General features: G+C 41.9%; 1 protein-coding gene across 2 annotated transcripts in view; it reads left to right on the top strand.

Moving 5' to 3' along the window:
• The first annotated feature begins 4,089 nt into the window (after positions 1-4,089).
• zbtb16a (zinc finger and BTB domain containing 16a) overlaps positions 4,090-14,979 on the top strand; it is a 175,128-nt gene continuing 164,238 nt past the window's right edge. The window contains exons 1-2 of one of the 2 annotated variants that reach the window (XM_055017265.1): positions 4,090-4,246; positions 7,394-8,720. In XM_055017265.1, the coding sequence (XP_054873240.1) occupies positions 7,483-8,720 (1,238 nt within the window). In that variant the 5' untranslated portion in view covers positions 4,090-4,246; positions 7,394-7,482. Of the gene's footprint in view, positions 4,247-4,850; positions 4,989-7,393; positions 8,721-14,979 lie in introns of those variants that run through there. The other variant, XM_055017266.1, reaches the window with a different exon arrangement.

Raw genomic sequence — 14,979 nt, 5'->3', positions numbered from 1 at the left:
ATACAGAGCATACAGAAATAAGAGCATAACTAAATAAAAGGCATAATTAAGTACAGAATGTTAACACTAAAGCTACAAAAGCTAAAAAACTGTAACCTTCTGTGCATCGTCCTCTTGCAAAAAGTTTGTTTGGTTTAAGTCACAGTAAGTGGAGAATTAAAGCATCACAGGCAAAAACCATCAGGCTGGAAGTTGCTCACTACACTCATTATTTAGGATATTCTTTTTTAAAGAATAAAGTAGTAAATTAACAATTAATAATTTAATTGTATTTAATGTTTAACTCTATTAAACAGACAAAATATTGAATGAGATAATTCAACAAGATACAATACATGTCATTATGAAATTAAACAAAATTTTTAAAATACAAATATTCAAAATTACAGATAAAATATTTTCCAGAATTAAACATTTAAAAAATACAATTAAACAAGAAGAATATTAAACATTTTAAAAAATGCAAAACATTTAATTAGATTATTAAACCTTTAAAAAGACAAAACATTTAATTAAAAAAATTTATATTTAATTAGAAAATTACATCTTAAATTTCTTAAATCTTTTTAATAATGAAACTTTTTAAAAGTTTTATTGTATTCATTTTTTCCCCTTTGATTTAATTGCTTTTTGTTATGTAGTTTATTTCTTTAATCTTCTTTTTCTGTCAAGATTTTAACCCCAATCTTAAAAATGAAGTAAACCCTTAACTCACAATGAAAATACTTCTGTTGTCACAATCATGAGTTAGTCAGTTATTCAGTTTATCAATTCAACTTTATTTGTTTAGCACCTTTTACACAGATGACAAAACTAAACAAGCAAAGAGAAAAAAAGCTATGCTAAAACTATGATTAAAACTCAAAAACATTTAAAAAAAAGATTTAACATGGTAATAAAATATGTTGTGTCCAGGGGATGGAGGGAGTTTATTGAAGTCTTCTTGGGCTCACATGGGAAATCATTTAAAATAGAAACTTGATATTCAGTCTAAGGAAACTGGAAACTGCAGAGCGACAGAAGAACCAACAATATCTCCTGTTTTCTCCTTTAATGAGTCGACTTCTTGTGCTTTCAGACTAAAGAACTACAGACTCTTCACAACCTGCTCAAACTCTTGGTACAGGACCTCACCACACGGGTCAAGAAGGTTTCTGTCTCATTTCTACTCTGAAGCTCACCTTCTCCTGCTCAAACTGCTGACAAATGTTTCTGCTGCTCTAAAGTCTGGTCTCCAGAACTTCCTAAAAACTCTCAAAGTCTCTTCTGCTGCAGGTTGCTTTGTAGAACTGTTCCAGAAAACCTCACTAAACCACATGGAGGGGCCTCAAGATAGTCGTCCAAATGAAACCATACAAAAACCAAACTAGTACAACCCAAACGCTAAAGTCTCCTGCAGCCTACCAGAGAACCTCTGAGAACAGAGAATCAGGACAGGAACTCTTACCTTCTGGACAACCAACGCTGGTTCACAAACAAGAATACAGAATGTGTCTGACCAAAAACCTCTGAAGACTCACTACAGCCAAGATAAAGACACAACTCAGCTGCATCAAATCCACTAATCACTGCACACATTAGTACCATGTGCTAACTGTGGCTAAAGAACCACATTTACCAAGACAACTATCCAGTACAAAGCCCTAAAAAACACCAAGAAACACATTAAAGATGATTTTACTGCTGGAAGCTGCAAGCCAACGCCTAAAGAACAAACTAAAGCAATGGAACCAAACCCAGTTCACTGGTGAAGAGAAACAGAGGAAATGTTTGTCTGCAGCTAAATAAAGCAGGAAGACACTGAGCTGCTCAGGTGTTCCTGATAACACCAAGCTGCTCAGGTGTTCCTGATAACACCAAGCAGCCACCTGGACAGCCAATAGGAACACAGCTTACTGGAAGTCCAGAGGGCTGGGTTAGTCAAGGAAATTTAGTTTAAAGTTGAAGCAGAAAGTTAACAAAGAAAGTTGAAAACCACCTTCTGATACCTGAAATCTCTGAGTTTTCACACAAAGAACACCTGAACATGTCAAACTGGTTCCATAGTAGAACCCTCATTGTAAAAACGTCATAGTATGGTGTGTTGCTCAAAAAACATTAGGACCCGGCTGTCAGGGGACAAACATGTAAGAAACATGAGAACAGAGAGAACCCAACCAGTAGGTCACAGTTTATCATCATCTCATCATCTCCTGAAGTCCATATGGTGAGAGACATCAGTATCTGGTTGTTCATTTACCAGAGGATGCTTATAATCATGCTGATGTGGTCTGTACTCTACAGTATTTTAGTGACTCAATAAATGCCTAAGTTGTTTTTTTTAAAATGCTTTTTAGTTTTTAATAAACATTTAATAGCCTATATGTAATCAATAAATGGCCTTTGCCTATCTTAAGAAAAATTCACTCAGAACTCTGATATGTTAACAGTACTAAATAAATCAATAAATACATGCATACACACATAAATAAGTTAATACATTAACTGTGTTAAGATAAGATTTAGATTTTTAAAAAAGTTGTTTATGTTTTTGCAGAATCCAGTATTGCTCACTGGTTGGTCATTACATTTTATTAGTTTGATTTCACTGTTTAAAATGATGCCACCTCTTTTCAGACAGAACCTGTGATCATAAAACAATACAAAATGTTTAGTTCCGTGTTAATAAAGCACTTAAAGCTTTAAGTACGGCTAAATGCTTTTTTCAAAATTAAATATATCCTTCCTTAGGTGGTAGTGGCCCCAAGTTCAGTAAAGTTGGAAAGATATTCACAGATTCACACTTCCAGCATCAATAACTCATTAGATATAGGTTGTCAAAACATAAACGGTGCCTCTTTCCCATTGTTGCAAGGCAGACAATGTGCTACAAGCCCAGTTTTATCAAAAGTAGCTGTCTTTCAAGCTACAGGAATAACATTGGTGTCTATGGAGTGAACAGGGTCCGTCTGCAATTTGCAAAACCACTGCAACAGTAAAGAGAGACAAATATTCAATAACTTCACTCTTATACATTGTAGTGTCACTAAAATCACTGCAGCCTTCAACTGGCTCCTGTTGACAAAGTGTTTTAACAGAAATGTAAATGCTGTAATTTGATTCTTTTAATGAACCATGTAACTTGAATGGATGTGATGCTGGTGTGACCACAGTGCACACGTCTGATGTTGCTCACAGTGGTCCAAGGAACGCTCAGGGAGTTTGTGTGTTTGCTCACACTCAGGAAAAATTACAGAGAACATTGGTCATGGCTGATATTTCCAGGTTATAGGCCGTCCCTTTCAAAATAAGAGCTGACCTTAAGTTGCTGCCACTGAACCCAGATAAAGGCAATAAAAACAGATATTAAACATACAGAAATAAGAGATAAGAGCATAGTGCACTGGGGATATAGAGATATAAAAAATTTAAAGGCATAATTATGTACAGAATGTGTAAAAATAACTAACTTTCCAACTTCCTCGTGAAATAGATGCAAAGAGTTCATCTGGTTGAAGCCATGGTGAGTGTGTCAAAAATAAATGTTTGCATCAATGAGAAAGTAAAATATTTGCACTCCAGGAGCCTGTCAGTGTCCAATTCAATTAAAAAATACTGTATTTGTGCCCTGGAGGTGATTCAAATATATATATATATATATATATATATATATATATATATATATATATATATATATATATATATATATATATATTAGATTCGATTTTTTAGTTGTTTTATCAGGAAGTGCCTTCAATGGGGACTGTAACAGGATGGATCTGCTTCCACTAACTTCCATATCTGTACATTTCTCTGCTACCTCTTATGAAAACTGTTGCAGGAGGAGGTGGGGGTTCCTGGAGTCCCCAGTCTTTCCCATCAGCCCTCCAAAGCTTTTACGCAGCCCCTGTGTGGAGATGGAGAGACCTGAGGCTGGATGTGCGTCCATGCAGCTGGAAGGGAGGGCAGCGTCGCTCACCTTTCACTCTCCACACTGTAACACAGCCGTTTGATTCGAGACAGCCCCCTAGGTGTCTCACTTTCTCAGTGTTTGTGCGGGCTGGAGCGCAGCGCCGGTCCTGCTGCCCGCCTGCCTGCTGCTCGTCTGGCTGACTGGCTGCGTTGACGTCAGCGCCGTGTTGATTTGCTAAGGCGAGAGAAGAAAGGAGTTAGTGCGTGTTGAGAGAGCGGGTACTGCGAACTGCCTTACTATGCTGTAGCCCCACAATCCCCCCTACACTATACGGAAGCAAAACGTGCAACTTAGGTGAGTACCGATCCGGGCTGAACGCGGCTGCAGTTTCCCGGCGACAAGTGCCAGACCCGCCACTCTGCATGCCACTGTTTTCTCCGCGTACTTTCATTCACCACACGGATGTTTGATGCGTTTTAATAGCAGCTGAGGATTGCGCTCGGCTTGTCCCCGTTCAACCTCATGCTGAAGTTAACAGCGACTTTGGCACCGCAACTTGGAATCTGCGCACCGGAGTTCAGTGGATGAAAACAAGTGTTTACCTGATTGCGCTGCAAGGTGTTGAAGTTTGCATTAGGGAGCCTATTGTAGAGATGTTAAGGTTGACGTAACCCCCCCTTCATTCCCTCTCTCTCTCTCCCTGTCGGTCTGGTTAGTATTCTGGAGATTGCAGGCAGAGGACGTGAGGTCTGGCCGTTTCACCGGGAGCCAGACAACATATGACGCCTCGCTGCGTGTGACTTTACCGGGGAGGGAAATCGCTCGTTTCGGATGGAAATTGCGCAATTTTTGATTTAGACAGCGACACTCTTTGCCCGTCCTTGTGTCTCCAGACGCACCAGTGTGGCTTATTTAGCCGCGATGACATCACGCTGAGAACTGGAGACACGCTGGTCTTCGTACACGAAACAAGCCCCCTTCTCCAGAATCAGCCAGACCCGGTCCGCGTACGGTCCGGTCTGGTTGATTGATTGACAGGCAGCTACATGTTTGATTGGTTACCGATAATCAGCTTGCACGCGCGGCGCACTGTGAGGTGAGGAACTGGTAACAGATGCAATGGCAAATTGATTTGTTATCGAGTCTGTCTGATCTCTCTCTTCCCGGCTTTCACTCTCTTTTTTTAAATTTCTCCTTTTTCATCCTTTTCTGCAGCTCTTCCTTCCCCTCCAGATTACACCTCCTTAACTGTTCCAAGCCACTGCTGGAGTATTTCATCCTTTCTCAGACAAAGTCCATCCGTGCGTGGCTCGAATCGCCTCTGTCTCGTGTATATACTTTTTTCCCCCTAAATGTCACCCCCTTCTCCACTAACCAACCAGCCAACCGGACGAGCTCTCCGTGGAGACGCTGTACCATTTTGCTCTCTCCACGGTTTTTTCTCTTTTTTTGCGTGTGTCAGTGTGGCTCATGGTGTGGAATATTGAACGCTGTTTATTCTTGTTGTGGCTGGCTCGTCAAGGCGCGCAATGGCAGACAACTCGTGATCAGATTGATTATGCTGCCTCTCTGTGAAGTCGGCCCTAATGTGGTCATTGTCAGCGATCTATATTGTCCTCAGGAGGGAAATCTCCTCCGGCTTAATGTACTTAATGTAGTGCGTGATGTTTTGCATAATGCATAACGCCGTGGATAATTTGTCTGGTGCGGCTGGCCGATATTAACGCTGTCTAGACGCACGAAGCGCCCTGTCCTTTCTGTTTTTCTAGTTTTTTATTAATAGAGAGCAGACAAAGTCCCCACAAACGGCAACTTTGCATCGCGTCCCGGTGAAGCTCAGCTCGGTTGGTAACCCACAGAGCGCAACAAGCATTCATCATCCACGGGGCCCATAAATCGGAGCTATTGGCACACCTGTAATAAAGATAATGCCGCGTTTTTTGAGCATGATCTCCATTGACTGAGAACCTGATCTGCCTTCTGTATCAATTCCTGTCAATGTGCAGAAAGCATCCAGCTCTGGCCGGCTGGATTCTTCTCACCGCAAACAATAGGCGCCAGCATCTTCTTCTTTTTAAAAAACCTTGTCCATATTCCAATTTAAGCTCGTCTGAATGCGGGTTTCTGAGGCGAACCTGCATATGTGGACATATTTACTGTTATTTTCAGAAAAAACTAAAGTTCTGATGATTTTTTTTTGTGCGTAATTATTCAAGCGTGCAGAGGAAGGCAGAGAAGTGATCAACTTCTCTTTCTAATTCCAAATTTTAAAACCAATACGCACTTTAAGAAAATTCAGAAAATTAAAGAAATGTATTCAGATTTTTTTTTTTTTTTTTATTTCCCAGCAGAATGCAGATCAAGGTGAATAGGAGTTAATGAGCTGTCAGATTCTGTCATTTGTCAGAAACCTGATAGATGGAGTAGATAAAAAGGAGCCCATCAATGAGCTCATCCGGGATGTGGGTCAATGGAGGTACTTGGCTGCTAGTCATTCATTCATTCTTTCATTTATTTAGAGTATATGCAGCAGCGAAGCAGTTTATTTAACCGGAATAATAGAGAAGCATGCATATGTCTGTGCTGAGGTTCAGTAACACCACTGACAGAGCTGGCCCTTCATGCAAAGTGCATTTCATTCGAGCCTTCTCTTCATTATTTTAGTGTAGGTCAAAGTCAGCTGCAGATGTGAGGTGGAGCAACATGTTGCCCTGTTAATCTCAAGTTAACTGCAGCCACAAAGGCAATCATTCATTTGGGATTTTCAACACTGGTGACTGGGAGCAGAGCGGGGAGTTTGGTTGCGGCAGTGTTGTGTGCTTTTTGCCTCATCCTGCTTTCCTTTCCACCCTTTTCTGGCCGCTGCTCTCTGCTCCCGTCTGTGATGAGAATACTGAGTAAGATGCTATTTAATTTCAGAAAAGGCTGCTGACGGTCTTTGTGAGCTGAGCAGCAGTGAAAAACCCACAATTCACACTTGTTTAACTGGTGTACATCCCCATCAGATGATGATGAAGACATCTTTTTAACATAACATATGTCGGGCTGATTGGTATGCAGGATGAGCCCGTTGGACGGCTCACAAATTGTCTCCCTTCAGAAATCTACAGGCAACGCTCTCCGCTGATTTAAAGAACAATGCCACTGCACAGTGTTTACCATCCCTGCTGGATATTTGCAATTTGGGGCTCCACTGTCTGTACACTTGCCATCTAGAGAATAAATAGTGGTATTATTGAAATACATTTATAGGGAAATTAATTACATTTATGTTCAAAATGCAATTTATTAAGAAGCTTTGTGTAATCACGTGAAAGAGGGAAAAAAGGCTTTTTTGTTTTCATTTCTTTATAAAAGACCACCATTCATCCATTCAATATTTTTTTTCAGAATAAAGAGTATTGCGCTTGTTGGATTTGCATGTGTAGAGATAAATATTATAGCGGTTGCATCAGAATTTACCAGAGGTGATTTTCTTTCATTCTGTTTTTCTCCTTGCAGGTTTCATCTTGTTTACAACGATAGCTAAAAACACTGCTGAGCGGGGAAGGCGAGCCTCATGAGTCGGCCTCGTGGACTGCATCGACATAATGGATTTAACTAAAATGGGTATGATCCAGCTCCAGAACCCCAACCACCCCACTGCCCTGCTGCAGAAGGCCAACCAGATGCGTCTGGCTGGGACTCTGTGCGACGTGGTCATCATGGTAGACACCCAGGAGTTTCACGCTCACCGGACTGTGCTCGCCTGCACCAGCAAAATGTTCGAGATCCTCTTCCACCGCAGCAGCCAGCATTATACCCTGGACTTTCTTTCACCAAAGACTTTTCAGCAGATTTTGGAGTATGCTTACACTGCCACGCTCCAGGCCAAGGTGGAGGACTTGGATGACCTTCTGTACGCAGCCGAGATCCTGGAGATTGAGTACTTGGAAGAGCAATGCCTCAAGATCCTGGAAACCATCCAGTCCTCAGATGAGAACGACGTGGAGGTCAACGCCAACGACGGGAGCACGGAGGAGGACGACGAGCGCAAAGGCCACAACGGAGCCAAGAACTCCAAAAAGCATTCCATGGACAGTCCCTATCTGTCAGGCACCCACCAAGTCTCCACCATGGCCGGCATGGTGGACCAGAGTCCCTCCGTCTCCACTTCCTTCGGCGTCTCCACCCTGAGTCCCACTAAAGCTGCTGTGGACAGTCTGATGAGCATCGGCCAGTCTCTGCTCCAGCAGGGCTTCGGCGCTGAGCAGCTCGTCCACGGGAACTCCCACCACCTGATGACTGAGATCAAGACCGAAATGATGCAGGTGGACATGGGCGGCAACGGCCACGAGAGCCCCCAGAACATGGAGTCCAGCGCCTCCAGCAACGGAGAGCGAAGCGGGGAGGACAGGAACCGAGACGGTCCCGGGACACCGACCAGGAGCAGCGTGATCACCAGTGCCCGCGAGCTGCATTACGTCCGCGAGGAAGGCATGGGAGACCCTCAAGGTGAAGTCAGCCAGATGGGGCTGGAAGCGATGGCTGGAATGACGGAGAAACACCTGGCCTCGCTATACTCCCTACCTGTCAATCATAAATCAGATGCCATGATGTCCATGCCGGCGTCCATGGCCTCCGCTCTCCCCATGTCCCCAGCCCTGGCTATGTCGATGGACTTCAGTGCCTATGGGGGACTCCTGCCTCAGAGCTTCATCCAGAGAGAATTCTTCAGCAAGCTGGGGGAGCTGGCGGTGGGCATGAAACCAGACGGCAGGAACCAGAACATGCGTTGCAACGTTTGCGGCGTAGAGCTACCAGATAATGAAGCTGTGGAGCAGCACAGGTAAGACAAGATTTCCTTTTTTTTGTAGCCGCTTGCTAATTGTTTCAGCCTTGACATTTATGGTCCTTTTCTTCCTTTCAGCTTTCCTCTTCTGCTTTATTTAATGAGTCACAGTCTTAATAGTTCATTTATGGTTTCTTTGCGTTAGGGCTTTATAAAGCTTGATTTGTGGAGCATTAAGGGAAATTAGATTGCGTTTGGTTCACTTAAGCAAACACTAGATTTTTTTTTTGGTCACACATCCACACATGCTTTATATATATGATCTAGTGGCATCCTTTTACAATCACACCAACCTCAGCTCAGTGTGGCTGACAACTCAGGCTGGGAGATTCACTCCTTCAGTAACTGCCCAGCCTGCCCAGGTGACTGCCGAAGCAGTGCTGTCTTAACATTGTCTGAGACCATTAGTCACACCTTACAAGATGTGGGCGGCAGCTATCACACACACTTACCAAAGTGGACCCCCCTCATCCCGGGCCGGACTCCCCTTCCCGTTTCCCATAACTGCACAAGGGGGGCCCTTATTAGCTTGATAATTGGAGTAGACGGTCAGCCCAGGAAATGAATGCTGGAGCTGGCCTCTCAGACCAGGAGGTGCTTCTAGGACATGCAGTTTAAGTCGGTTCATGATATGAAATATTCTGGCTTGAAAACTTCAAAAAATTACCATTAGACACTTTCGTAATTCCCTGTGCATCTCATGCCACCGTGCATGTAACTGTTTACATCTCAGACTTTGTAGAATCTTCTTGCATCATGTCGTTTGTGGATTTTGCACAACACAATCTTACAATTTGTTGTTTGTATTTTTTTGTTTGTTTGATTGGAAATCTTTTCTTACCTTGAAGGCCACCTTCTCACCCTGCAGTGTTTGCTTAAGTCAATAGGAATGCACAGCGGCTAAAGTTCACTTGAGGATTTGCGGCCCGTCCCCCATCCGTCCATCTCGTCTGTCTTTCTTGAGCCACTTTCTCGGCACACGTGGCCTGATTCAGTTCAGACTCCTCAGTTTCTAATTTTGTCTCACTGTTGTCTTTAGAAAATATTGAAAATTACAGAATTGCGTTTACTTGTGAGAGAGTTGTCCTTGGTTGCAGCCTGACGCTACGTTAATGTGCCGTGTTTTTACTGCCAGTGAATTACAAGGAGTAAACTCAGTTACTGTAGTTTTGTGGCACTGGCAATTGCTTCTAAAAGCGTAAATATTTGTGTGGCCTTCATGATGAGTGTTCATTATTTATTGAATATAAGAGGAATTTCTGCATGTACTGACCCTATGTGCATCTCTGGTGGTGGATTTTGAGCTGCTTGTGATCGGTTCTTCCTAAGCAAGCTTTGAAAGCAGCTTAAAAATGCACTATAGCTTCTGTGCAAGACGCCGTAATGCAGTCTGACTGTGTTAACGGACGGGCTACACTAGTCTCTGTCTTGAGAAAAGTCTGGCGTGTGAAATGGTTGCCTGTGTTTCAAGAGGAATTTCATCAATTCGCTCAAGCTGGGAAATCTTGTATCAAAGGAGATTTCCAAACCGTTTCATGCATTGATCTTCCCGCCTCGCCCCATAGCATACTAATGGGTTAATTTAGGCTGGTTGATACACCGACACGACACTGTTTAATGTTGTATGTGCTGTCCTGACAGCCTCCTGAAGTGTACAAATCAAACATTGCATCATCCGATGTCTGCTCTGCCATCCGCACATGAAAGGTCCGCCGCACTGCCCTGAGATGCTGGATAATTCAGATGCTGCCCTTGTCCTCAGAAATTCCACTGCGGGTCATTTGATAGCATTTCAACTCAGTTTTTTCTTTTCTTTAAGTGTACGGCCTGTCAAGCTGTTGATTCTTTTGATGTGCACTTGAGATGTTTTATTTCAGACAAGCGGAGTCATGTTCCCTCTGACTAATTACACATCATTTCCCTGCAGCCGCTGTGTCAGGGTCACCACTGCCTCTGCAACAAACACATAAAAAAAAGTTGGCAAAGTTCACGTGGTGCATGCAGGTCAAGTCAAACACGAGTGTAATTGTTTCCAGATGTGGCACAGGTCAGCGGTGTGAGGTGTCTCTGTGTGCTTCTATGTTAAAATGAATGCACCAGAAAGTGGCCACTTCCTGTATAAATCCAGCCTCTGCTCCCTTTCATTCCTCCTTGTCCTGGATTATATCATAAAAATACCACCACACTCAGGCAGCACAGATTGGTTATTGGATCCACAAGTGGTGTGTAAGGAGCCGCTTATGGGATATAGGAACATATGCTGAGGCGTAAACACAAGAGATGCTACCTCAGAGGTATTGAAACGCTTTTTTCATATCGATCAGTCTTGCAGACGATATTAAAGACGATGAAAAGCTGATATTGAATGTCTTGCAGAATATCATTTTTTTTCTAATTAGCTCCTCAATCAAATCAAAACTGTGCCAGACAATTTTATTTAAGTGTAGTGCACTCACGTCTGGGTTCAAAATAAATAATGCATCAGTTTGCATCAACATTTTCAAGTTAGTACAACTTATAATTAAATTAAATTCAACCAGTGAACAGTACTGAGCAAGGATTACTGACTTTTTCTCTGCAGATATGTAAAGATAGACAAAAAGACTTGAAATCTTGAACACGAAGTGAAGAAAATATAAACTGTTAAGCCAATTTTATTAAGTTACCTCAACTTGAATTGAGTTTTAAATCAGCTAAGGCAGAAATTTGACTTTAAATTATACAAAATAACAAGTTGATGCAATTACCAACATTAGCATTAAGTTACCTCGACTTGAAAGCATAAGCTATTAAGTCAGTTTTATTAAGTTACCCAGTCATCTTAGCTTAATTTTCGTTTTAAATCAACTAATGCAGACATTTGAGTTTAAATTGCACAAAATATTAAGTTGATGCAATTACCAACACTGGTATGTAATGACCCAACCCTTTCATTAAGTTACATCAGCTTGAAAGTGGTTTTAAATCAATTATTTAAGAAATTTGAGTTTGAATCATTCAAAATATTAAGTTAATGCAGGTACTAGCATTAGTATATAACAACCCAACTTTTTCATTAAGTTACCTCAACTTGAAAACATAAGCTATTAAGTCTGTTTTATTAAGTTAATTTTAAAACTAAAATTAAGCTAAGGGAACTGCCTTTAGCTTAATTTCACTTTTAGATCAATTATTGCATAAATATCAGTTTAAATTACACAGAATATTAAGTTGATCCAATTACGCATTAGTATTTAACAACCCAACTCTTTCATTAAGTTACATCAGCTTCAAAGTGGTTTTAAATCAACTAATGCAGAAATTTGAGTTGAAATTACACAAAATATTAAGTAGATGCAGTTACTAACATTATTATGTCAACTCAAGCTATCAAAATAATGTTTGCAGCTTAAATAGAATAAATCGTATTTATTGTCTTGCAGCTATGTGTGCAGTTAAATAGCAGGAATAGGTTACTTGACTCCTAAGAAAGTATGACAGAGATAATTATCTAAGCATTTCATCTTTGTTCAGGTATCAAATTTGTTGTTTTTTTAGAATCTGTAATTAAGATTCAGTGCTATTGTGGTGCTGGTATTGAACAATGTCAAATGATTCGCAGCCCTATCTGGAAGTTGCCTTTGAAAGAAGTGGCTGAAGCTAAGCGAAGGGTCACTCTTTATAACTGCCCGAGGTTCCGTTTGCTGAATCAAAGCAATCCCCATCTCACCACAACAACTTTCCCCCCGCTGCCTCTCCTCCAGCAGGCCACCACATCACCTCCCCACTGACAAGCCCCAGATTTATTTCTTAAAGGAAGCCCGGGGTGAGCGTTGTTGGGGCTTCAGGCAGACAGGATTACAGCAATATTTTAGTAACCCTTGGACTGAGAAAATAATCAACACAAGAAGGGCCTGAGTAATTATTGGGAAAATAAATGCATGATGTAGGGGGCTAATTCTGCAGAGGTGGTGTAAAAAAAGAAAGAAAGAAAAAAAAATCTCCTCTGCTTGGTATTCCAAACACAGCATCCAATTCACGGGAACTAGCCTTGGGTTTATCTCTTTCACTTAATCGTCCATTCTCATGCAAATGATTGACCCTCGCTGTAATGTACATCACATAAGTGAAAAAAGAGCCTATTTTAAAGGGGAGCTTTTCCAGCATATAGCTGTTAAACATTACCGGTAATCATCAGTGCTTTAACTCAGTCTTTTCATTAAACAGTCAGGGTGTTATTTTGAAGGTGCAGATCAGTGAATGAATGGGACCGGGTTCCTGCCTCTCTGGTCTGGTTTTGCTTGTGCTATTTTTTATTAATAATGGAGGTATTGGGGTATAAGGGGGGATGTGTGTGTGTGTGTGTGTGTGTGTGTGTGTGTGTGTGTGTGTGTGTGTGTGTGTGTGTGTGTGTGTGTGTGTGTGTGTGTGTGTGTGTGTGTGTGTGTGTGTGTGTGTGTGTGTGTGTGTGTGTGTGTGTGTGTGTGTGTGGGAGGGGGAAATAATCACCCTTACATTAACCTCCGCACGCGCACACACTCGTGTTCATTACTTTTCACACACATTCCCCTCAGCAGCAGCAGCACTCGCTCTTCCATTTCCTCTCCTTTTGTGGCAAAGGGGGACGGAGGGCGCTCTTAACACCCCGGGCCCCAGGTGTTTAAACAGTGGGCCCAAGGCCGTTATCTGTGCATATCAGAGTGGGACAGATAACCCCTGGCACTCCTTCTTAGTAAACCAAGAGCAGATTCAGTCCAGATAGCGGTCCGTAGCGTTTGTTGCAGGTGATAACGATGTATGCACACACACATATAACCTGTGCGTTGAGGTGAGGCTGGTATACAAGTAGTTTCCTCACACATCGACACCATCAACCATTAACCGCTGTCTTTTTTTTAAGTAGTCGGGTTCAAATGGTCGCCACAGTGACCAGTTAGTTGTCTAAGTGGCTGGAGAAAAAGTGCAAGAAACGTTTGATATCAGAAAATCTCTCTTAAAAAGTGAAATCTTTATTTGATTTCACTTCCTCTGATGTGTCACAATGTTGTGAATGAGCATGTGAGAGATTTTAGTTCACGTTTGTCCGATTGACACGTGTCCGAACCTTTCACAATCCGCCCTGGTGGCGTTCACTTCCCCACCTGTTCTCACTTCCAACCAGATTCCACATTCTTTGGCTTCTGTGGTCTCTTTAGCTTTCAAATTTTTGGCGAGTGATGGTGAAATTAATTTTTTTTTCTGTACTATTTTTTGTGTATTGCATTTATTTTTCCTTAATTACCAGAACTAGATTGTGAGAAAATTCGTCAGTGCTGGTTTCATTCAAATCAGCTCTTCTGCACCCATTTTGTGACCACAGTAGTATCATCCAACAGCACTATTATCCAACACCGTGATGGCAACTCTGATGAATTAAATGAAAAAATAATACCAGAAATGTCAATTTCCTGTTTGTCGTGTACTTTAGTATTTTTAATCCTCAAAATGGAAAGCCTTTGGGTGCTGTATACGTAAAGGTGACTTAACTAAATGCCATATATTGTCAAATATATGTGCATATTTGTTCTTTTCACGCCTGACAAGATGTGAAGGTTCACCAAGTTGTGAGTGACTCAGATGCAGTAAGAAATATGTGTGTTGATGTGTTCTGTCTAACCTCACAGAGAGCATAATAACGTTATCATTGACTTATACAGACACCCAGTAATGGTGCTTTAAAATCCCTGGACTTCACCGCATTTGAACTCTTGCATGATTTTCTCTGCTCAGCTTCAGAAAGTCGTGTCAAAGATAATCAGACGTGTGCTGGTAGTTTGGAAAAATGACGGATAAATATCTGTGATTTGAAGCCGGCAGTCAGATATTTGCTCCAGTGTCTCAGCGTGGCCCGCTGAATCCAGCATGTCACCTCTGATCTGAAATGAAATAACAGACTAAAACTAAAGCAGCAGGCTTGTGTCTCTAACCTGTAAAACTTAGCGAGCATTTTCCTGCTTCCTGAAAGCAGCCCGGCAACAAAGCATCCATTACATGGCAGTGGATTACCCTCTATTTGAAATCACTCAGTGAGCTAAGTCTCCCCGGCTCGCACTCAGAGGTACAGTACATGTTGGTGTAATAATCCAATAGCACAAAAAGCCTCACTCAACGAAAACACCTCTCCAAGAATTACCTAAGCCACAGACAACAGCAGAGGGCTTATTCAAGTCTGGCTGCCACATCGTCTCTCTTTTTATCCTCGCACAGGTGCTTTTCTTCCCTTATTGGAGGTGCGGTG

Source organism: Amphiprion ocellaris, chromosome 14 (genome assembly GCF_022539595.1).
Source record: "Amphiprion ocellaris isolate individual 3 ecotype Okinawa chromosome 14, ASM2253959v1, whole genome shotgun sequence".
Classification (NCBI taxonomy): Eukaryota; Metazoa; Chordata; class Actinopteri; family Pomacentridae; genus Amphiprion; species Amphiprion ocellaris.
Note: the sequence above shows the minus strand (reverse complement) of the source record. Positions and strands in the feature narration are given on the sequence as shown.